At 38.2% G+C, this 23,277-nt stretch overlaps 4 protein-coding genes across 5 annotated transcripts; all 4 read left to right on the top strand.

Moving 5' to 3' along the window:
• The first annotated feature begins 728 nt into the window (after window positions 1–728).
• LOC113668919 (uncharacterized) lies at window positions 729–3,805 on the top strand. Its single transcript, XM_027184897.2, has 3 exons — window positions 729–1,163; window positions 1,550–2,008; window positions 3,299–3,805. The coding sequence occupies exons 1-3, from the start codon at window positions 914–916 to the stop codon at window positions 3,613–3,615; spliced, it is 1,026 nt and encodes a 341-aa protein (XP_027040698.2). The 5' UTR covers window positions 729–913; the 3' UTR covers window positions 3,616–3,805.
• A 1,057-nt stretch (window positions 3,806–4,862) lies between these two features.
• Window positions 4,863–7,665, top strand: LOC149037876 (uncharacterized). Its single transcript, XM_089186528.1, has 3 exons — window positions 4,863–5,245; window positions 5,684–6,142; window positions 7,081–7,665. The coding sequence occupies exons 1-3, from the start codon at window positions 5,002–5,004 to the stop codon at window positions 7,386–7,388; spliced, it is 1,011 nt and encodes a 336-aa protein (XP_089042654.1). The 5' UTR covers window positions 4,863–5,001; the 3' UTR covers window positions 7,389–7,665.
• Window positions 7,666–13,014: 5,349 nt separating this feature from the next.
• On the top strand, window positions 13,015–16,584 carry LOC113668955 (uncharacterized). The gene is made up of 3 exons (XM_089186523.1): window positions 13,015–13,423; window positions 14,608–15,066; window positions 15,996–16,584. The coding sequence occupies exons 1-3, from the start codon at window positions 13,180–13,182 to the stop codon at window positions 16,304–16,306; spliced, it is 1,014 nt and encodes a 337-aa protein (XP_089042649.1). The 5' UTR covers window positions 13,015–13,179; the 3' UTR covers window positions 16,307–16,584.
• A 2,418-nt stretch (window positions 16,585–19,002) lies between these two features.
• LOC113668920 (uncharacterized) lies at window positions 19,003–22,174 on the top strand. Of its 2 annotated transcripts, none has more exons than XM_089186526.1 (3): window positions 19,003–19,695; window positions 20,167–20,598; window positions 21,588–22,174. In XM_089186526.1, the coding sequence occupies exons 1-3, from the start codon at window positions 19,452–19,454 to the stop codon at window positions 21,896–21,898; spliced, it is 987 nt and encodes a 328-aa protein (XP_089042652.1). In that variant the 5' UTR covers window positions 19,003–19,451; the 3' UTR covers window positions 21,899–22,174. The 2 variants fall into 2 exon arrangements, with proteins under 2 accessions (XP_089042652.1, XP_089042651.1); XM_089186525.1 differs by having other exon boundaries at window positions 19,017–19,695; window positions 20,140–20,598.
• Window positions 22,175–23,277: the final 1,103 nt, after the last annotated feature.

The raw sequence follows: 23,277 nt of genomic DNA, 5'->3' as shown, positions 1-23,277 counted from the left end.
GAATCTTGTGGTTTTTTTTAACTTCTGTGAGACAACCTAGCTCTGAAAGCTTTCAGACACGATGTCTAGCCAACAAATTGGACTGACCATAAACTCCTCACTTGGTGACTTCTGATGATGACTTCTGCTCATGTAGTTGATTCGAGTCCCTGTGACCGACCATTCAAATGAATAAAGGGGTTAAGTTTCTAAAGAAACTGTGGTGCTGCGTCGGTGGGAGAGTATAGCAAGTAATTTAGTGTTAACAACTTAGTTGAAAACGTAAATTGGCCACCGTAAAGAGTTAAAAGGCTGACGCTTACGATGATTGCTCTCACTCCCATCTTAGCCTGTAGAAACGTAACTGACTATAGCCGATAAAATTTCTTTGTAGGATTACTCTCACGTGAACGATCAGACCAAACGATCAAAACTTTTCCTTCTGAAAAACAGCAAAGTCGAATGTCTCATTTGTGGCAACCAAGAGTAGAAAATATTGTACATTTTCGTTTATTTGTCCAAATAAAAAAAGATATGAAATATGTGTCCTAGTGGTAAAGAAGGAAAGGAAAACAAATCATTCGCTTGTGAGGATACGTGGTACAGTCCTTCCTAATTTTGGAAACTGAGCTGAACAGTATTTTGGCTTTGAAGTTAGCTTTATTCAAACAAGAGATGACTTAAATTAGCGTTTTCACGTGTTTTATTTAAAACAGTTGCTTAAATATTAGCCTCAAGATAAGTAGCGGAAATTAATTCAGGTCACTCTGTTCGTAGGTCAGTAACAAAGTATGCTAATCGTGCGCTAAAATTTACCACGAAACTGAAATACTAGGAAAAAATAATCAGAATATGTTAGCAAACAAACAAGATTCCTCGAGTTTCACTGTATTCTCTACATTCTTGAGTAAAGCGTCGTTTGATTACAAGGAAGATGTCGTTATCGCGTAAGTCGGAAGAAGAGCACAATTCGCCCAGCGATGAAGCCCTGGAGGAAGTAAACCAACACGTTAGAGAGGCTTTTAATATTCTGAAGCGAGAGACGAATAAAGTTCGCAAAGAGAAGGAGGCTTTTGACGAGGTGGCGAAGAAACTTGAGCACATCCACTTCTCAAAGATGCTGAAACTTAATGTCGGCGGCCACCGTTTCGATACCAGTTTGGAGACTATGAACAAAGATCCAGGTACTTCTTATAAAATTAACAGACGTTTTAACGAAATCAGTCCAGTTGGTCCTTCAATGGAAATATCATGGTATAACATCTAAGGATATAAAATTATGCACTTGAACTACTTTCACTTGCGGCGGTTTGATAGAGGAACCTAAATCACAAACTACAAGTTTTGCCCCATAGAGAAAAGGCTTTGTTTGTGGACAAAATAGTTTCTGACGCTTTTTCATACATTTTTATTGAGTCTAGTATTTATAAACTTTGCTTTTGAGCAGAAATGTACTCGACTGTGAAAAATATTTGTAAGCTAGTTCTGGGAAAAGATTTCACCCCAACTTTCTTGTGAAAACTCCTCGTAAAGGGCAGCTATAGACACTAATGTATGTTTTTATTCTCAGGGTCGATGCTGCACGCCATGTTTTCTGGAAGATTTGACACAAAACCTGGCGAGGATGGATCTTACTTTATCGATCGAGATGGAACACACTTCCGACATATCTTGAATTATCTTCGCACAGGAAAACTTATGCTACCGGATGACAAAATTGTGCGTAACGAATTACTAACCGAAGCCGAGTTTTACCAGATCGAAGGAATAATTGAAGATTTGAGAGCAAGGCCGTTCAACGCTTCTACGATCCTTTCATCAGAGCAACGAAAACAACTGATCGATTTCCTGAAGGAAACCATCGAAAGTGCAAGTGACGACTACGTTTTGTTATACCGCGCTTCCCAGAATGGTTGGACAGCTGCCAACTTTCACTCTTACTGTGACGGCAAGGGACCCACAGTAACAGTAATCAAGAGTGGGAACTACGTGTTTGGAGGATACACTGAAGAACAATGGGATCAACCTGGTAAGTCCTTATAACTCTAACGCACTTTTCACTAACTTTAATTTTGTTGTAGTCTTTTGTTTTCTTCTTTCGAATTGCGTGACGTCTGTATGCTGGGAAGACGGAAGTACGCCCATGATCCCTCGCTGTACTAACTCGTGACCATTCTTCTATGAAAAAAGGCTCATTACTGCCAATTAACCCCTCAGAAGTGACATAAAAAATTAAATATTAATAATAATAATTAGAATAAAAAGTGTTTTCATCGAACAAAAAGTTGAGTTTCGAATTGCGTGACATCTGCATATTGGAAAGACGGTGGTAAGCCCAAAATTTCCCTCGCTATTCTAACTTGTGACCATTCTCCAATGAAAAGTCTCATTCCTCCCAAAATTAAACTAGCCGCAAAAATTATTTGATATAAATTTTGCTCGTCGCGCAGAATCTGTCGTCATGGTTTGAATTATTTTTAGACAAAGGCACTATTGTTCGTTGTCCTCCGAGACTTTACCTTCGGGTAGTTTATACCGCGCGCGGCAAGTTTATATGAGGCAACGTTTCCGTTGGGACAGTTTCGAGGCCGAAGAGATTTGAAGAGAAAATGACGTGTGCAGTAAGGAAGGGGGGGGGGGGAGGGGGTTGGGGTTTTAAAGGCGATTGTTGACATTAACTTAAATGCCGTGCTGACTTTGCCGTTTAGGTTGTTACGACCGATTTATTTTTCGTTTACACCAACTTGTTCGGTTGATGGTTGAATAATAGAAAAAGCATTCTAAAAGCTAAGTTTTTCCGTTTTTCTCACGATGTAGTCACGTGTGATGTAGATCGCGACGTTTCCACTGCATACTTTTAGTCTTCTTCAGGCGATGAGGTCGACTAGTCATGCGTGATCTTATAAGCCTGATGCTCTGCTGAGATTAGCTTTTTTTTTTACAGCTCTGATTGGTGCATTTCAATCCTTTTTCCATTTTCCAATCAGAGCTGTTGAAAAACAACTAATCACAGCAGAGCATCATGCTCATAAGATCACGCATGACCAGTCGACCTCATCGCCTAAAGAAGCAGTATGCAGTCGAAACGTCGCGATCTACATCACACGTGACAACATCGTGACTGCGCAGAGAAAATGTAAGACTGTTAGAAAAAATCCCTCCGAAAATGTCAATGCATAAGAAGAGTTTTATACTCATATAAAGGAACTTTTACTCACTCTTCTCTAAAAGCCTCTCGGACCGTTTTGGATAGGTAAATCACCTGGTCAATGTAGAGAACGTTTTATAATCCGAGACTTTTGTTGTTGTTGTTGTTCAGCTGGAGGAGCCAATTACAAAAAAGCTCCCGAGTCTTTCCTGTTCAGCCTTGTCAACCCAAACAGTTTACCCCCTTCAAAGCTACCACTGATAACTGGAAAAGAGGAGAAGGCAATCCACTGTCACAATGGGTATGGGCCCACATTTGGAAGTGGCCATGACCTTCGTATTGTCAGTGCTCCAAATTCTAGCAACTGCTCTGTCAGCCTGAATAACTCGTACCAGTGTCCTACCGGTCAGAATGCTGCCACATTTCTTCAAGGGAACCAGAATTTCACCATTAGTGAAATGGAAGTTTTTGGCTTTGAGAAGCAGTGAAAATGCTTCGATATAATTCTGCAATTGGGGCGATCGGTACTGCTTTCCAGAAAATTGTGTCTTTTTCATGTTTTTCTTATAATTACATTCATTTGATAAAATGGTCGATCGGTTTGTCATTTTAGAATAGGGTTCAGTTGTTACCGAGACTTGAGGGCAGAATTCTTAAAATAAACTTCTGTGAAACTTGCTAGAGTGTGCTGATTCTGTCTCGAGATCTCTAGGAAATACATACTGGATGGAAAAGCATTTGCAAAGAAGACTGCTCGCAAATGTACTAATAAAGAGTAAGAGTCACTTAAGGTGTTTCGACAGGAACCGTGGGGGCAGACAGGGGCAGTTTGTTTCATCATGGTTGTATTGGGGAGGGGGGAGGGTGAGTAAGGTTTTTTAACTGGCTTCTCATTAAAATTTATGGGGTTGCCAAATTTTTTAAAACTATCTTAGGTCAATACTCTTTAGAGCTTAAAGGAAGGTCGTGTTTTGTACTTATGCGAGGTCATATAAAAAAAAAAAAAAAAAAAAAAGGAACCGTCATTTCCATCTAAATTTCTTTTCCCCTTGAAATTAAGCGTTGCTCCAGTCGTCTTAGTTCTGTAATGAGATGAGAAGTAGTGTTATATGTAATCCTCAGTCACCTACTGGAAAATTCGAATTTCAAGCATAACAAGTTCTCTTCACCGAGAAAGAGAGGCTAAGAAATCGCACCTTGGACCGATGCATACTCTCTAATCAAAGCCCCGGCCATTCGAAGGCCGGAGTGCGAAAAATTCTATCTAAAGGATAAATCGCTATCCAGCGAATAAGAGTTAAAAAAGAAATGCTGCATTATCCAACAGATAGAGATTTATCCAGAAGATAGCGTTATCCACCCTTTGAGTAAGTTTTGTGGCTTATTATTTTAAGAAATTTTTTGCTGCGGATACTTGCCTTTGTCGATCCAGGAAAATCAGAGAACTATCAAAACCATAACATTTTCATACATCCTTTCTATCTTTTGTAAAGTTCTATATTATTTTCATTCATCTCCTCGTCAGGCATTAATTTTAAATGTTATTTTCTCCTCTTTGCATTTGGTTGAATTTAGCGATTTCATTCTAATAGCGGGTTTCTTGCAAAGTCAGTGGTGTTCAGCTAAATGGTGTAAATATAGAATCACAGTTATTGATGATTAACGTTTTCCAATATCTAATTAATTTTCATGCATGGCGTGACGACTTGACATTTATGCATGATTAAATTGATTCACCCATAAATTTCCGAGAAGTCAACATACCGAGGATCAAAGCAGCACGGAAATTCTCAGATTAGACGAATTATCTCGGACTTCTCGGAAAAAAGTTTGATTTCGATTCCTGTCCTTTTGTATAACCCACTTGAATTAAGATGTCTTCGAAGCGTATCCCAAAGAAAGAATTACCCGACGATGAAGCCTTAGACGAAGTAAATAAACACATCAAAGACGCTTTCGACATTCTGAAGCGTGAGACGAACAAGCTTCGCAAGGAAAGAAATGCGTTTGACGAGGTGGCAAAGAAGCTCGAGCATGTTCATTTCTCGACCATGCTGAAACTCAACGTCGGAGGCCATTTTTTCTCCACAAGTTTGGCGACTATGACTAAAGATCCAGGTACTTTGAAGCAAGTTTTGAATTTTGAACTAAGGACTGAGATCTAGCTGTCTGATATACTGAACAACGTTCGCTTCCATTCAATTGTTTATCCATTAATTCAAATCCTGTTTGCGTTCGAAGCTGTTTTATTAGTTGAGAAAAACAATTCTTACGTTTTGAAGGCTGACTTCTGCTATTAAAAGAGCTTACACCTGCGTCTCTACACTTTTCTTAAAACGAACAGACACGTGGAACGCAATCTTAAATAATCCGCCATTATTTTCAGTAATTAATTGAATACATCACGCTAAAAGACATTTTTGATATGGTTGAATGCTTTGTGATGTTTGATGCCACCCGCCATCGAATTTGGCCAAATTGGGTAAATGAAGTTGATTCTTTTTGAAAAAATAGGATTTAGGTATTAAAAGGGTTTTGTTAATTTTGTTTTCACAGGTTCCATGTTACATGCCATGTTTTCAGGCAGATTTGACACAAAACCTGGTGATGATGGATCTTACTTCATCGATCGAGATGGAACACACTTCCGACATATCTTAAATTATCTTCGTACTGGGAAACTCGTCTTACCGGACGATAAAGTCGTTCGCAAGGAGTTGTTAAACGAGGCAGAATTCTATCAAATCGATGGGATACTCGATGAGTTGAAAGCAAAACCGTTTAAAGATTCTGCAATTCTCTCTTCAGAACAGCGCGAAACCTTGGTAGACTGGTTGAAGCACACTCGCGAAAGCTTAAGCGACGATTACGTGTTGTTATACCGAGCTTCTCGCGATGGATGGACCGCCTCTAACTTTCACTCCCGTTGTGATAACAAAGGACCAACAGTTACAGTGATTAAGAGCGGAAATTACATATTTGGAGGATATACTGAGCAGGCATGGCAATCGTCAAGTAAGAGACCTTTCTTCCTTTATCCCCCTTCCCCCTCCCCCCACCTCCCCATGATAAAATATCTCATCCTAATATTTTGCTCTCAAAGTTGTTGTTTACTTTCCCTTTACAATTTAATTACAGAAGCAAGAAGTCTTTTGTTTGGGAATTTCTATATTTTTCTTGTTTTCTTTTTGGGGAGATGTAACAATGATTCTGCCAAAATACGAAAAGAACTTAAATCGGTCAGAAAGTGATACCTTTACAATCGATTTAGCTCTACAAAAAACTGCCAAATGAGAGCTTCCTGGCATACAGCACAAACCATCTTAAGAATCTTTTAGTAAGCTTTCTCCTTTCACAAATTAATGAAAAACTAATAGCAGTTTCAATAAACCACTCCCCCTCCTATCTAGCACAGTGATAAAAGAGTTGTCAGCTTGCTCACATTTCTGAGGAATAAACCCTTTTTACTGACAGTTCAATGAAAATATAAGGTTTTAAAGGACCCCCTTATATCATGAATAATGCATTGCTGTTTTTGTTGTTGTTGCTATCTTATTTTTGTTTGCTTGTTTTGTTTTTGTTTTGTTTTGTGTTTTTTTTCTTTGTTTTCCTGTTTTGTTTTTTTGTTGTTTGTTTTTCGTTTGAGAGGGACTTTTGTCTTATCACAGGATGTTTTTGGTATATTTTTATCTAGGTGTTAAAATGAATCTTTAAAAAGTTAACTACTAAGCCTCCTTTATTTCAAGGTAGTGAACTTCTGTCTCATACCATAGTAAGCTAAGGTCAGAGTGATTTTTTTAGAGGTCGTGATGCGCTGACATGAAAATGACAGTTCTAGCCACAAGTACAGACATTAACTATTGCTGTGACAATTTCTTGTCCTTGTTTTGTCCCTATTTGCTATCGATAATTGTCGTACAACCAATCTAACTTAGTAAATATTTTTTTATCAGGTACTGTACTGTACAAAAGAGCACCAGGTTCTTTCCTGTTCAGCCTTGTCAATGCTAGTGGCTTGCCACCAACAAAGTTGCCTTTGATAGAAGGAAAGGAAGAAAAAGCCATCTCCTGCTACAGTAACAATGGTCCAACATTTGGAGGTAACGATCTTTGCATTACAAACTCTCCAAATTCTAACCTGTGCACTGTAAACCTCAACAACAATTACCAGTGTCCAGTTGGTCAGAATGGTACTACGTTTTTAACAGGAAATCAAAACTTTCATGTGAACGAAATGGAATTGTTTGTGTTCGAAAATTAAAGGCATTGTTGTCATTTTTTCCCTTCCTGATGAGATTGCAACTGATTCTGCAAACGTTTGCCAGTGACTAGTTTCCTCTCAGTCATGTTGTAGTTGGAGAGTTCTGTTTCCGATACATGAATGGAGATATGAGGCTTTTAAAACTTTTTTGTTGAACTGATCTGGTTTGTGAACGATCGTTTCTCATTTTTAGTTTTCAAGAATTGTTTATTAACCATTTAACTGTGTTGTTGTTACTTTAACAAGATTGAGTTATTAAAACAAACGTTTGTGGAAACTGTTGCTGACTGGAGATCCGTGAAGATATTAACCCGGAAAGTAGTGGATTAACAAACGTAATCAAAACTATAACAAAATGTTTTGAACATAATCGGTTATCACCAGCCTTATTTGACCACCTGCTTGTAATTTAACGTCGTGCCTCTGAAATTCTGGCCTCAGTTTTTCAAAGGGTAAGATAACGCTATCCACTGGATAAATCTCTATCCAGTGGAGAACACCAAACGTCTCGCAATCACTTATCCACTGGATAGCGATTTGTCGGTTGGATAGTGTTATCTGCCCTTTATACAACTGGGCCCGGTTTTTTTTTGTCAATGAAAGCGTGTCACCGATTTCTATTTTCTTTCTCAAATTTTGTCATAGTTTTGACTGACAAATCGGACTCCCACTTCGCGTTCGTCCACTCAGTCAGTTGGACTCACTCAGTCCTACTACCATTATAAATCGAAAGCGGGTTGTGTATATATATATATATATATATATATATATATATATATATATATATATATATGTATATATATGTTTCATGCTTTTGATTTTCAAGAATTGTTTATGAGTCATTTAAGTGAGTTGTTGCTTCTTGAACAAGACTAAGTTATTAAAACTTACATTTGCGAAGACTCTCTCTGACTGGAGATCCGTGAAGATATTAACCGGGTGGTGAATTAACAAGCATAATCAAAACTATAACAACATTTTTGAACATGATTGGTTATCACCAGTCCAATTTGAGCACTAACAGGATAGTGTACGCATCATGCTTGTAATTGGACAGTGTACTGGGATAATTTGACGTCATGCCTGTGCTAGTGGACAGTGCGCGTCATGTGCGCGCGCTGCTGTCGCACATTTCGCCGAGTTAAACTATTTTTTTTTAATGAAACAGATAACCAATGTCTAGTTCCTTTCTCAAATTTTGTCATAGTTTTGATTAATTGGTAACAAGACTTCGTGTCGCCCAATTCTATATGTTATCATACTCGTCATATACAAACATATCGGACTACCACCATTTTGTCAATAACTCGTATGGTTACAGACCCAATTGAACTCCACTCAGTCCTATTACCATTATAAATCAAATACAGGTTGTTCATATAAAAAGCACGATAAAAGCGCAAGAGGTTCTTAACACAGGAGTTCAGTCAATAAAACAAAGTGCTTTGGTAAACGGCGAAATAGTAGCGGAGGAGTGGTAAAACGAGGGAGATCTGGAACGGGTCGGGTAAAGAACGAACGACACGACCCAGACCTCCCTCCCATCGTAGCTCCATTTTACCAATAGGATGCCTGGAACAGGCTAATGGAATAGGTGCGTAAGTGATGTTTCTTTTCATTGAGGAAGAGGAGGGTGTGGGAGGTAATGGGCCAGAGTCAGCGCAGAGTGGGAATTTATGAGCATGGCTAAGTTGTTTACTTGTGAGAAATTTCCAACTTAAGCAAAGGAAGAGGTATCGGTCAAACCTAAATGACACAATAAAAAGGCTGCTATCAGATATCACAAGTAGCAGACAAAACAATTGCGAGAACCTTAAACTTTTTTTGCCGAAGAAAATGTTGTAAGTTTCTGGTTTCCTAGAAAGTCGCTTTTACTACCTTGATGTAAAACAACAAAGTGCTAAAAAGGCGCATTATCCCGAAATAGAAAAAAAAGTTTAAACTGTGTAGCTTCATCATAACATAAAGAGAAGAAAATTTCCTCGTAGGCATCTATCCTGAGTTATGACCTGCTCATCAGACAAATTATATTCATTTGAACGCAATAGTTTCCTTGTAGAAGCCTTGTCTCTCCTGCATGGAAATGTTAATTTATTACTTAGAACACTGATTTATTTTAGAAATTTTCTCGGCAAAGATACCCTCACCAACGCCGCGATACAGTTTCTTTAGAAATTTAACCCCATTACCTAAGGCAGAATTTGGTTTAACCGTTCCGTCTCGAAGACACCATATTCCCACCACTAGCGTAGCTTATTTTCTGCACATAAGCAAACACCCAACCCACAATTCCTCCAATCACTCTGACGAAGGGCTGACGATCGAAACGTTAGCTTTTAAACTCTCCACGGTGGCCAATTTACGTTATCAACTCAGTTGATAATACTAAATTACCCTGTTATACTCTCCTACCGACGCAGCAATTTCTTTAGAAATTTTCCCCCTCTATTCATTTGTCTTGTGGACGTTAACCCATGACTATTCTCGTCGCACTAAGTCTTGAAAAAAACCGGCAAAGGCGGTCAAGCGCGTAATATAAGCCCCAGGAAGCTGGCTCTGAAGAGGGATTTATTAATTTTTTTTGAAAAAAGTTCACACAATAACTAATTTTCGTAAATCTTATCGATACCTCTGGACGCTCAGGGATGCTTCAAACCAATCTTTCGTGTCTTTTGACTGTTTCAAAGGCTTGTATAATAAAGTAGCATGCGAAATGAAGTGGACGATAAAACACTTATGGATTCTCATTTCACAGCATGACTAAACATCCAGTAGCCCACGTCTAACCGTACCCTCCCCCTCCCCCCCCCCCACCCCAAGGTGAAATGGAAGCAAGGGAACATCCGCGCAAAACTGGCACCAATCGTTTTTCGTGGCGTTACTCTTTTGCAAGAAAATACATGGCCGCTTTTTATTGGTTAACCCCTTTTGCCGGTTCTTTTGTGAATTCTGATTGTCTAGGGTTGGTAGTTTATTTTTCACTCTAACGAACAAGATGGTACACAAAAGCTTGCATGGTCAACTTTTTAGACAAAAGCGATCTATGACGAGGTTTTAAGGTAGTTTGTGTGACTCTTGGATGGAAAAATTTCAAGAAGAACAGCGGAAAGCCATCGATATCTTTTTTGAAGGTAACGATGTGTCTCTTTCGTTTCCAAATGGCTTTGGAGAATCTTTAATATATCAAGCAGCGCCAGTAATTCATCGGCTTTCTTCTCTAAAAAAAAACCATTGACTATATTATTTGTGCTGCCTGGTAAAGCTCTCATAGAAGACCAGGTGCACTATCTTAATGAACTTGGGCCAGAGGATCGTCCACCTTCAACTTTCGGTCTCTTTGCGAACAGTGCCGCGATGCTATGAAATCTAGTTTGGTAAGCGCAATGCTAACCGAACATCGTCCGCTCGTAATCTTTTCCTATATTCTTGGAGCAAACTAAAGTATTTATTTGAACTCGGACGCTGAATTGCAAATTTACCCGAAAAATGGAAAATGAATTCACTTCAATGTTGTTGTTTATCTCGATAAACTTTCACGCTAACACGTTCCACTTCGCAAAATGTATCATCGAGTTATATAATTCTGCATAGCTTAGAGTGACGTCACGTGACACGATTAGTGTCGGGTTTGCGTGGACCTTCCCTCGGTTCCTTTCAATGGTGAGTCACCAGTTGTTTCTGAGAAATCGAAATACCGAGAATTAATCAAAACCTCGTGCAATTTCCGAGAAATATGAAGACATAGAAGCCTTTGTTAAATCCTGGAACTCTTTGCATTTCGTACTGGTCGACGGCTTGTTGGAGAAAGTTGAAATGTTTCCCTCCAGCATTTCGAAGAAAAGTGACTCGCAAAACGATGCGAAAGAGTCTGAGATGTCTTTCTCTCGCAGTTCAAAGAAAGATTTGCCGAACGACGTAGCCCTAGACGAAGTAAACAAGCACATTACTGATACATTGAGTATCTTGAGGCGCGAGATAAGTAACGTTCGTAAAGAAAAGGAAGCCTTAATTTGTATTCGACAGGTAGGCAGTGGGGGCAGGCAGGGGCAGTTTGTTTTATTAAGGTGTTGTGTAGGGAAGGGGGGGAGGGTGAATAAGGTTTTTAAACTAGCTTCAGTTCTTATGTAAATTTATGGGGGTGCCAAGTTTTTTTAAGATTTTCTGAGGTTGATACTCTTTAGAGCTTAAAGGAATGTCATGTTTTGTACCTATGCGTGGTGATATTAAAAAAAAGGAAAAAAAAAAAGGAAAAAAGAACCGTAATCATCTTCTAAGTTTCTGTTCCCCTTTAAAATTAAGCGTTGTTCCTGTCGTCTTGGTTCTGTAGTGAGATAACGTGGTGTATTTGTAATCCGCAGTCACCTGGTAACCATTAAATCAAGAGCCAGCCCGGTTCCTAAAATCGCCACTTCTATCGTAAATCGGTATCTTATGATCAGTGGAAAACTTTTAATATGATTTTGGGCCTTCTTCATCAATTTCATTATGAGGATCAATCAGAGTCTTCCTCATTAGCCTTGAGTAACCTTTTTGGAGCCACTCTTCAGAAACACTGTTATATTTCCAACCGGCTGGCCGCCATCTTAAAAAAAAAAAAATAAATAAATAAATAAAAGAAATAGACCGATAAAATCCTGGGTACGATGTTGATATTTTCTCATTTCAGGACCGGAAGTGATATGGTTTTGTGGCTTATCAATTTACGAAATATTTTTCTGAGGATACGTTCTTTCGTCGATCCAGGAAAATCAGAGAACTATCAAAACCACAAAAATGTCATACTTAGAGTATTACATCCTTTCTATCTTTTGTACAACTCTACATTATTTTTATTTATTTACTCGTCAGGCCTTATCTCAACTGTTATTTTATCCTCTGTGCATTTCTTTTGAATTTATCCATTTCATTCTGATAGTGGGTTTCTTGCATAGTGTAAAGTGTTTAGCGAAACGGTGGAAATATAGAATCACAGTTAAAGAAAATATTCTACATCTTTTAAAAACATCTTTCGACAGTTCTTCTGTCATCTGTTCTGATTTATACAAAGTACAAAGTTGAATTTAAAGTGTATGGCAAATGCTCATTGGACAAAACAGACAATAGAACGAAACAATGTGTGCAATTACGATGAAAGTTTTAAATTAATATTATAACGTTGATGATTAAGTGTAGATTAATCCCATTGAATGTGAATAGTTTTTTTGAATTTAAGCACAGGTGGCCCAAGCTCACGTCTAGAGGAAAAGCAAACGATTATTTCATGAAGGCGTCACGCTTTGCGTGACTCGGTCTTAAGTCACGACAGGAACCGTTTATAATTTGACACATTTTAAGGAATAGTTTTTAATAGAATTAGTAATTTTCTCTCTACCACAAGTGATATAATAGATTAATTTACAATCAGACAGCGAGGTGAAATTAAAACAGATAAACAACAGACAAATTTTGCATATTCTGTGGGATTTGCTGTGAGCACTTAAGCTTGAATTATTTTCGCTGAAAAAGTGTCGACGGGGAAGAGATGCGGTAAAATTGACCGCGAAGCCCACTCATAATAGGAATGAACTACTTGATAATCAACGTTTTCCAATATACAATTAATTTTTATGCATGGCGTGACTCGAAGTAATTTATGCATGATGAAATTGATACACCCATAAATTTCCGAGAAATCAACTTACCGAGAATCACAGCAACACGCAAATTCTAAGAATAGACGTTATATCTCGGGATTCTAAGGAAAAACATTGATTTCGTCACCTGTCCTTTTGTATAACCCACTTGAATTAAGATGTCGACAAAGCGTAACTCAAAGAAAGATTTACCCGACGATGAAGCCTTAGACGAAGTGAATAAACACATCAAAGACGCTTTCGACATTCTGAAGCGTGAGACAAACAAGCTTCGCAAGGAAAGAAATGCGTTTGACGAGGTGGCAAAAAAGCTCGAGCATGTTCATTTCTCGACCATGCTGAAACTCAACGTCGGAGGCCATTTTTTCTCCACAAGTTTGGCGACAATGACAAAAGATCCAGGTACTTTAAAGCGAGTTTTGAATTTTCAACTAAGAATTGAGATCTAGCTTTTTGATACACGGTACAAAGTTCGCTTTCATTCAATAGTTTATTCATAAATTCAAATTCTGTTTGCATCCGCAGCTGTTTAAGTAGTTGAGAGAATTCGATTTTTAAGTCCATTGTTCAAAACGATACTAACGTTTTGCGGCTGACTTCTGAAATTACACCTGCGTCTCTGTGCTTGTTTAAAAACGAGCAGGCATGTGGAAAGCAGTCTTAAATAATCCGCCATTACTTCTAGTCAACTGAATACACCACAGTAAATAGAGATTACTTCATGGAAAATGCGCGCGTACGATTTTTATTCACGAGTTGTGTAGTATCAACGAGTACAAAGCATTTTCCATGCTGTAATGTGTTTATTTCATTGGTGCTGAGATTTTTTCGTGTTGTCTTTGGTAGACAAATAGCACAGATGGGGCGATGAAAAGCGTAAAAAGTAGTTTAAAAAGTTCTCAACAACAAGTTAATAAAAGTGCATAAAGTTCATAACACTTAAGCTTACCTGTGTTCATCAGATATCAATCAAGTTCAATGTCTAGTCGACTCGTACTCGTTGCCATCTTTAGTGCGTACGGAGATAATAAATTCGCTAATGAATTCATTCAACTCAGCTGCTGGAATATCTTCAATTTTCCTGTCTTCGTCCTTCGTTTTCAAAAATCTTTCAAGCAATCTTAAATCTCTTTCAGTTTTTTGAGCGGTATTTTTGTTTTCGTGTTCTAAAATGAATTCTTCAACTGAGTAAACAGAAGCGAACCTTCCCTCGGCCATTTTTCAAAGCGCGCGGGTTTTGTGCAACGGCTCTCGCATGACGTTCTCTTCGGTACGTTCATTCATCATTAGTGAAATTTTGTCGTTCGCGTTGCTGATTGGACGAACGATAATTTTTCACGGTGAAATTTTGTTGTTCGTACTCCTGACTGGCTACATTTAGAATCAGTACGAATTTTATTCACTACGATTTTTGTGGGTAAATCTCAGTACCTATGATATAAAAACATTTTTGATACGGTTGAATGCAGCTTGCTTCGTGATGTTCGATGCCACACGCCAAATTGGGTAAGTGTAGTTGATTCTTTTTGAAAAAAAAAAAAGGATTAAGGTATATTAGAAAGGTTTTGTTCATCTTGTTTTCACAGGGTCCATGTTACATGCCATGTTTTCAGGCAGATTTGACACAAAACCTGGCGAGGATGGATCTTACTTCATCGATCGAGATGGAACACACTTCCGACATATCTTAAATTATCTTCGCACTGGGAAACTCGTACTACCGGACGATAAAGTCGTTCGCAAGGAGTTGTTAAGCGAGGCGGAATTCTATCAAATCGATGGCATACTCGATGAGTTGAAAGCAAGTCCGTTTAAAGATTCTGCAATTCTCTCTTCAGAACAGCGCGAAACCCTGGTAGACTGGTTGAAAGACACTCGCGAAAGCTTAGGCGACGATTACGTGTTGTTATACCGAGCTTCTCGCAATGGATGGGCCGCCTCTACCTTCCACTCCTGTTGTGATAACAAAGGACCAACAGTTACAGTGATAAAGAGCGGAAATTACATATTTGGAGGATATACTGAGCAGCCATGGCAATCATCAAGTAAGAGGCCTTTCTGTCAGCAACGCTGAATCAAACTGCATTACTCCCCTCCCCCACCCCCTTAGGATAAAATATCCCATCCTAATATTTTGCTCTCAAATTTGCTTTTTGCTTTCCATTTACAAGTTAATTACAGAAGCAAGAAGTCTTATGCTTGTGAATTTCTATCTTTTTCTTCTTTTCATTTTGGGGAAATGTAATGATGATTTTGCCAAAATACCAAAAAAACTTAAATCGATCAGAAAGTGATACCTTTACAATCGATCTAGTTCTACAAAAAACTCCCAAATGAGAGCTTCCTGGCATACAGCCCAAACCTCATCTTAAGAACCTTTTAGTAATCTTTCTGCTTTAACAACTTCATTAAGGACTAATGGAAGATAAACCCTTTTGAATGGCAGTTCAATGAAAATGTCAGGTTTTGTAGGACTCCCTAATACCATGAAAAATGCATTGATGTCTTTGCTGTTGTTGTAGCTGCATTTTTATTTTGTTTTTATGTTTGTTTGTTTTGTTTGTTTTTTAAGTTTTTCTTTTTTTTGTTTTGTCGTTTTTTGTGTGTGGGTTTTTTTTTTCGCTTGAGAGGGACTTCGATCTCATGACAGGGTTGTTGTTGTTGTTTTTTTTTTTGGTATATTTTAAATTAGCTGTTACCATTGCATAGTCAAACCATCGATAAGAAAAATCTTTCTAGAGCTGAACACTAAGTCTCCTTTATTTTAAGGAAGTGAACTTCTCTCTCATCTCAGAGTAAGGTAAGGGCAGTGTGATTTTTTAGAGGTCGTGATGCACTGAAATGGAAATAATAGCTCAAGCTACAGCCGCAGGCGTTAATTATTGCTGTGGCAATTTCTTGTCCTGGTTTTGTCCCTATTTGCTACTGAGAATTGTTATTCAACCAATGTAACTCAGTAAATATCTTTTATCAGATACTGCATCGTACAAAAGAGCACCAGGTTCTTTCCTGTTCAGCCTTGTCAATGCCAGTGGCTTGCCACCAACAAAGATGCCTTTGATAGATGGTAAGGAAGGAAATGCCATCTACTGCTACAGTAGCTATGGTCCAGTATTTGGAGGTGGACATGATCTTTGCATTCCAAATAGTCCAAATTCCTCCAACTGCTCCGTTAACCTTGGAAATACATACCAGTGCCCAGCAGGTCAGAATGGTAACCTTTTCTTAACAGGAAGTCAAAACTTCGTTGTGAATGAAATGGAAGTTTTTGTGTTCGAAAATTAAAGGCATCGTTGTCAATTTTCTCTTCCTGATGAGACCACAGCAGATATTGTAAACATCAGCTAGAGACTAGTTTCCTCTTAGTTATGTTGTTGTTAGTAAAATTTGTTTTTGTTACTTGATTGGAGAAGTAAGAGGCTTTTATAACCTTTTTGTTGAACTGATCTGACATGTGAGGGATCGTTTCTTGCTTTTGATTTTTTGAAGAATTGTTTGCTAGTCATTTAAGTGTGTTGTTGTTACTTGAACAAGATCGAGTTATTAAAACAAACGTTTGCGAGGACTGTTTCTGTGCTGGATTGACAAACATAATCAAAACTATAACAAAGTTATCGAAAATGAATGGTTACCGCCAGCCTGATTTGAGCACTAATAAGACAGTGAACGCGCCATGCTTGTAATTGGACAGTGTAACAGGACAAATTAACCTCATGTGCGCGCACTGTTGCGCGCATTTCGCCTCGTTAAAATTCAACTGGGCCCTATTGTTGTTGTTTTTGTTTTGATTAATGAAAGTGCATAACCTATGACAAGTTTCAAACTCAAATTTTGTCATAGTTTTGATTGGCTTCCTCTTCGCGTTCATCCACTCAGTCAGTTGGACCCCACTCAGTCCTATTACCATTATAAACCGAATGCGGGTTGTATATGTATATAAAGCTCAATAAAAGCGCAAAAGATACCTAACATCCATGACACTAGGAAGGGCACAAATATGTTTAACGATTCAGCAAGTGTTAGGCGTTCAATATGTAAAACAAAACCTGGATCAATATCAGTATCTGGGCAACCGCCCACCTACCCTTCCCTTAACTCAACAACAGTCAATTGATAACAAGTTAGGGTTAATGTTGGGTTAGGCGAGGGGTAGGTTGGCAGTTGCCCAGATACTGATATTGATCCCAAAGCTCTTTAATAAACAGCGGTGAGCTAAAGTCAGGACAGTATGGGAATTTATGAGCATGGTTAGGATGTTTCCTAGTAATAAATTTTCAACTTATTCAAAGGGAGAGGAATCAGTCAAACCTAAATTTGGTCTTACATAATGAAAATGCTGCTATCTGCTATCACAAGCAGGAGACATAAAAAAGAAGATCGTGAAAACCTGAAATTTATTTCGCAGAATAAATTTTTTGTAAGTTTGTAAAGGTCGCTTTTACTACCTTGATGTGAAAACATCAAAGTTTGTAAAGGAGCAGATTATCCCGAAATAGCCAAATAGATTTTGAAACTGTGCAGCTTCATCAAAATATAAAGAGAAGAAAACGTCCTCGTAGGCATCTATCCTGAGTTATGACCCGTTCATCAGACAAAAATGATATTTATTTGAACTTAGCAGCTTTCTTGTAGAGGCCTTATCTCACCTGGAAACGTTGATTTATTGCCTAGAGCACTGTTTTTTTAAGATATCTTCTCGGCAAAGGTACCTTCAGTTCTGACAAAGGGCTAACGTTCGAAACATCGGCTTTTGAAATTCATCACAATTTGCATTATCAACTCAGAGCTGGGTTTGGTTTAACCGTTCTGTCTTGAAGACACCATTAATAGCGTAGCTCTATTTCCTGCGTATAAACACACACAGACAACTCACAGTTCCTCCAATCGCTCTAACTGAGGGCTAACGCTCGAGACGTCAGCTTTAAAATCTTTAGGGTGGCCAATTTACGCTATCAACTCAGTTGATAATATTAACTGGATTACCCTGCTATACTCTCCCACCGATGCAGCACCACAGTTTCTTCAGGACTGAACCCCTCTATTCATTTGTGTTTTAGACGTTGACCCATGACTAATCAGATCGGTCAAGCGCTTGATATAAGCTACAAGAAGCCGGCTCCGAGAAGGGATTCATTATTTTTTTTAATTAAAAAATTTACGCAGTTTTTTTTTTCAGCGGATACTTACTTTTGTCGATCCAGTAAAATTAGAAAACTACAACACAAATTTTCAAGCTTAGAGTAATACATCGTTTCTATCTCTTGTACAATTCTTCATCAATTTTAGTGCTTTCCTCGTCATGCCCTACCTTAAGGGGGCTCCGTAAGATTTTTTGACCGCGCGAGATCTGGGTGGGAACATAGCACAAGCTTTAAAAGTGTCAACATGCAAAACAAACATGGCGGCTCGATAAGATCGCACGATTGTTATCTGAAAAAGTGTGTTGAGAACAGTTTAACACAACACATTTTTTTTTTATGTGATGGAATCTAGGGTTTCAAGTAACTGCATCCGTAATATTCATAGGCCTTGTGCGCTTGAAAAAGAGATCAACCGAAAAGGAAACACCGTGGGAAAGATTGCCAAAAGGCGACAGATTCGAAAGTCTACGCAAGCTTAGATACCGATCTTGGCGAAAGTTCATTCCATTACGTAAAGACAAAGAAAATAGGGATCTTTCAAGTGAGATTTATCGCGTTTCCTTAGGTGGAATTTCCTAAGGTTTAATGGACCATCAACCATATTTGTGCCCTTTCTAGTGCCTGTTAATAAAAAAATACGACCAAGTTATAAAATTTCAAATAGCGAGGAAACTGCCTTTTTAAACCTATTTTTCTATTCGGCTTTTAAATGATCGGCAGGACGATATTTACAAATTATGGAAATTTTCAAAGATTTCATGGAAACAAATTAAAAGCCAAATTATCGATGGCGAGCGCCTCCCTTCGTGGAGTCTTAGCTTATTGATGAAAATCATTTCGGTGATATTTACTACAGCAGGCGATAGTCCGAACTTTGCTCAGAGCCTTTAAATGGCTTTTAGTGACCTTGAAAAGCGAAAATATTAAATTTTTTTAGAAAATTCGTTGCACTGACGCGCACGCCGAAATTTTTAAAAACCCTTTGGAGCATCCTTAACTGTTATTGTCTCCTCTGTGCATTTTGTTTGATTTTATCTATTTCATTCTATAGTGGGTTTCTTGCATAGTTAGTAGTGTTCAGCTTAAAATTGTGTAACTATATAAACACAGTTTTTGCTAATTAGCGTTTTCCAAGTAATTAATACATGATGAAATTTATACACCCATAAATTTCCAAGAAATCGGATTCTGAGAATAGAAAAAAATATCTCGCGCTTCTCGGAAAAAAAAAAAAAAAAGAAAAAAAAAATTTCGGTACCTGTCCTTTTGTTTGACTCACTTGGATTAAGATGTCGTCGAAGCGTAACTCAGAGAAAGATTTACCCGACTTTGAAGCCTTAGATGAAGTAAATAAACACATTAAAGACGCTTTCGACATTCTGAAGCGTGAGACAAACAAGCTTCGCAAGGAAAGAAATGCGTTTGACGAGGTGGCAAAGAAGCTCGAGAATGTTCATTTCTCGACCATGCTGAAACTCAACGTCGGAGGCCATTTTTTCTCCACAAGTTTGGCGACTATGACTAAAGATCCAGGTACTTTGAAGCAAGTTTTCAATTTTGAACTAAGGACTGAGATCTAGCTGGTTGATAAACTGTACAAAGTTTTCTTCCACTCAATTGTTTATCCACAAATTTAAATCCTACTTGCGTCCGCAGCTGTTTTAGTAGTTGAGAGAATTCGATTTTAAAGTCCATTGTTCGGAACGGTACTTCCGTTTTGCATGCCGATTTCTGAGCTTTTACCTGCGTCTTTACGCTTGTTTAAAAACGTACAGGCATGTGGAACGCAGTCCTAAATAATCCGCCATTACTTCTAGTTAACTCACTACATCACGATGAAAACAATTTTGATATGGCATACAATAGTTTGCCATGTGATGTACGATGCCAACCGCCAAACTGGGTAAATGAAGTTGATTATATTTTAAAAAAAGGATTTAGGTATTAAAAGGAGGTTTTTTCATCTTGTTTTCACAGGTTCCATGTTTCATGCCATGTTTTCAGGCAGATTTGACACAAAACCAGGCGAGGATGGATCTTACTTCATCGACCGAGATGGAACACACTTCCGACATATCTTAAATTACCTTCGCACTGGGAAACTCGTCTTACCGGACGATAAAGTCGTTCGCAATGAGTTGTTAAACGAGGCAGAATTCTATCAAATCGATGGGATACTCGATGATTTGAAAGCAAATCCGTTTAAAGATTCTGCAATTCTCTCCTCAGAACAGCGTGAAACCCTGGTAGATTGGTTGAAGGACACACGCGAAAGCTTAGGCGACGATTACGTGTTGTTATACCGAGCTTCTCGCAACGGATGGGCCGCCTCTACCTTCCACTCCTGTTGCGATAACAAAGGACCAACAGTTACAGTGATCAAGTATGGAAACTACATATTTGGAGGATATACTGAGCACCCATGGCAATCGCCAAGTAAGAGACCTTTCTGTCAGCCCCATTGAATCAAACTCCTTTACTCCCCCCCCCCATGATAAAATATCCCGTCCTAATATTTTGCTCTCAAATTTGCTGTTTACTTTCCATTTACAAGTTAATTACAGGAGCAAGAAGTCTTATGCTTGTGAATTTCTATCTTTTTCTTCTTTTCATTTTGGGGAAATGTAATGATGATTTTGCCAAAATACCAAAAAAACTTAAATCGATCAGAAAGTGATACCTTTACAATCGATCTAGTTCTACAAAAAACTCCCAAATAAGAGCTTCCTGGCATACAGCCCAAACCTGATCTTAAGAACCTTTTAGTAATCTTTCTGCTTTAACAACTTCATTAAGGACTAATGGAAGATTCAGCCAACCGCCCCCCTCCCCCCTCCTTTCTTGTACGGTGAGTCAGCTTGCTTACATATCTGAGTGATAAACCCTATTGACTGACAGTTCAATGAAAATGTCTGGTTTTGTAGGACTCCCTAATACCATGAATAATGCATTGATGTCTTTGCTGTTGTTGTAGCAGCATTTTTATTTTGTTTTTATGTTTGCTTTGTTTTTTTGTCTTCTTCGTTAACTTTGTTTTGTTTTGTTGTTTTTTGTGTGTGGGTTTTTTTTCGTTTGAGAGGGACTTCGATCTCATGACAGGGTTGTTATTGTTGTTTTTTTTTGGTATATTTTAAATTAGCTGTTACCATTGCATAGTCAAACCAGTCTTCGATGAGAAAAATCTTTCTAGAGCTGAACACTAAGTCTACTTTATTTTAAGGAGGTGAACTTCTCTCTCATCTCAGAGTAAGGTAAGGGCAGTGTGATTTTTTAGAGGTCGTGATGCACTGAAATGGAAATAATAGCTCAAGCTACAACCACAGGCGTTAATTATTGCTGTGACAATTTCTTGTCCTGGTTTTGTCCCTATTTGCTACCGAGAATTGTTATTCAACCAATGTAACTCAGTAAATATCTTTTATCAGATACTGCATCGTACAAAAGAGCACCAGGTTCTTTCCTGTTCAGCCTTGTCAATGCCAGTGGCTTGCCACCAACAAAGATGCCTTTGATAGATGGTAAGGAAGGAAATGCCATCTACTGCTACAGTAGCTATGGTCCAGTATTTGGAGGTGGACATGATCTTTGCGTTCCAAATAGTCCAAATTCCTCCAACTGCTCCGTTAACCTTGGAAATACATACCAGTGCCCAGCAGGTCAGAATGGTAACCTTTTTTTAACAGGAAGTCAAAACTTCGCTGTGAATGAAATGGAAGTTTTTGTGTTCGAAAATTAAAGGCATCGTTGTCAATTTTCTCTTCCTGATAAGACTACGACAGATATTGTAAACATCAGCTAGTGACTAATATCCTCTTAGTCATGTTGTTGTTAGTGAATTTGTTTTTCTTATACTAGATTGGAGAAGTAAGAGGCTTTCAAAAACTTTTTGTTGAACTGATCTGGCTTGTGAACATTCGTTTCTTGCTTTTGATTTTCAAGAATTGTTTATTAGTCAGTTAAGTGTGTTGTTGTTACTTGAGCAAGACTGAGTTATTAAAATAAACGTTCGCGACGACTGTTTCTGTGGTGGATTGACAAACATAATCAAAACTATAAACCTCGAACGTGATTGGTTATCACCAGCCCAATTTGAGCACTAACAGGACAGTGAACGTGCCGTGCTTGTATTTGGACAGTGTAGTAAGACAAATTAACGTCATGTGCGCGCGCTGTTGCCGCACATTTCGCCTAGTTAAAATTCAACTGCGCCCTGTTGTTGTTGTTTTTTAGGCTAATGAAAGTGTATAACCTATGTCAAGTTTCAAACTCAACTTTTGTCATTGTTTTGATTGACGAATCGGACTCCCACTTCGCGTTTATCCACTCAGTCAGTTGGACTCCACTCAGTCCTATTACCATTATAGATCGAATGCAGGTTGTATATATATATATATATATATTATATATATATATATATATATATATATGCAGTTAGTTATATATATATATATATATATATATATATATGAAGCTCGATAGAAGCGCAAAAGATACCTAACGCCCATGACACTAGGAAGGGCACAAACATGTTTAACGGTTCAGCAAATGTTAGGCCTTCAGTTTGTAAAACAAAGCCCGGGTCAATATCAATATCTGGGTAACTGCCCACCCACCCCTCCCCTAACTCAACAACAAAATCCAATTGATAACAAGTTAGGGTTAATGTTGGGTTAGGGGAGGGGTAGGTGGGCAGTTGCCCAGATACTGATATTGATCCCAAAGCTCTTTCATAACCAGCGGTGAGCTAAAGTCAGCGCAGTGTGGGAATTAAAGAGCATGGCTAAGTTGTTTTCCTAGTGATAAATTTTTAACTTATTCAAAGGGAGAGGAATCAGTCAAACCTAAATTTGCTCTTACATAATAAAAATGCTGCTATCTGTTATCACAAGCAGGAGACATAAAAAAAATATTGTGAAAACCTTAAATTTATAGCGCAGAATAAATTTTTTGTAAGTTTCTAAAGGTCGCTTTTACTACCTTGATGTAAAACAACAAAGTTTCTAAAGTGGCAGATTATCCCGAAATAGCCAAATAGATTTTGAAACTGTGTAGCTTCATCAAAAAATAAAGAGAAGAAAACGTCCTCGTAGGCATCTATCCTGAGTTATAACCTGT

The sequence above is a fragment of the Pocillopora damicornis genome, chromosome 11, assembly GCF_964200805.1.
Source record: "Pocillopora damicornis chromosome 11, jaPocDami1.2, whole genome shotgun sequence".
Taxonomy (NCBI): Eukaryota; Metazoa; Cnidaria; class Anthozoa; order Scleractinia; family Pocilloporidae; genus Pocillopora; species Pocillopora damicornis.
The sequence above is the reverse complement of the archived record's forward strand: the minus strand, read 5'-3'. Positions and strand labels throughout refer to the sequence as shown.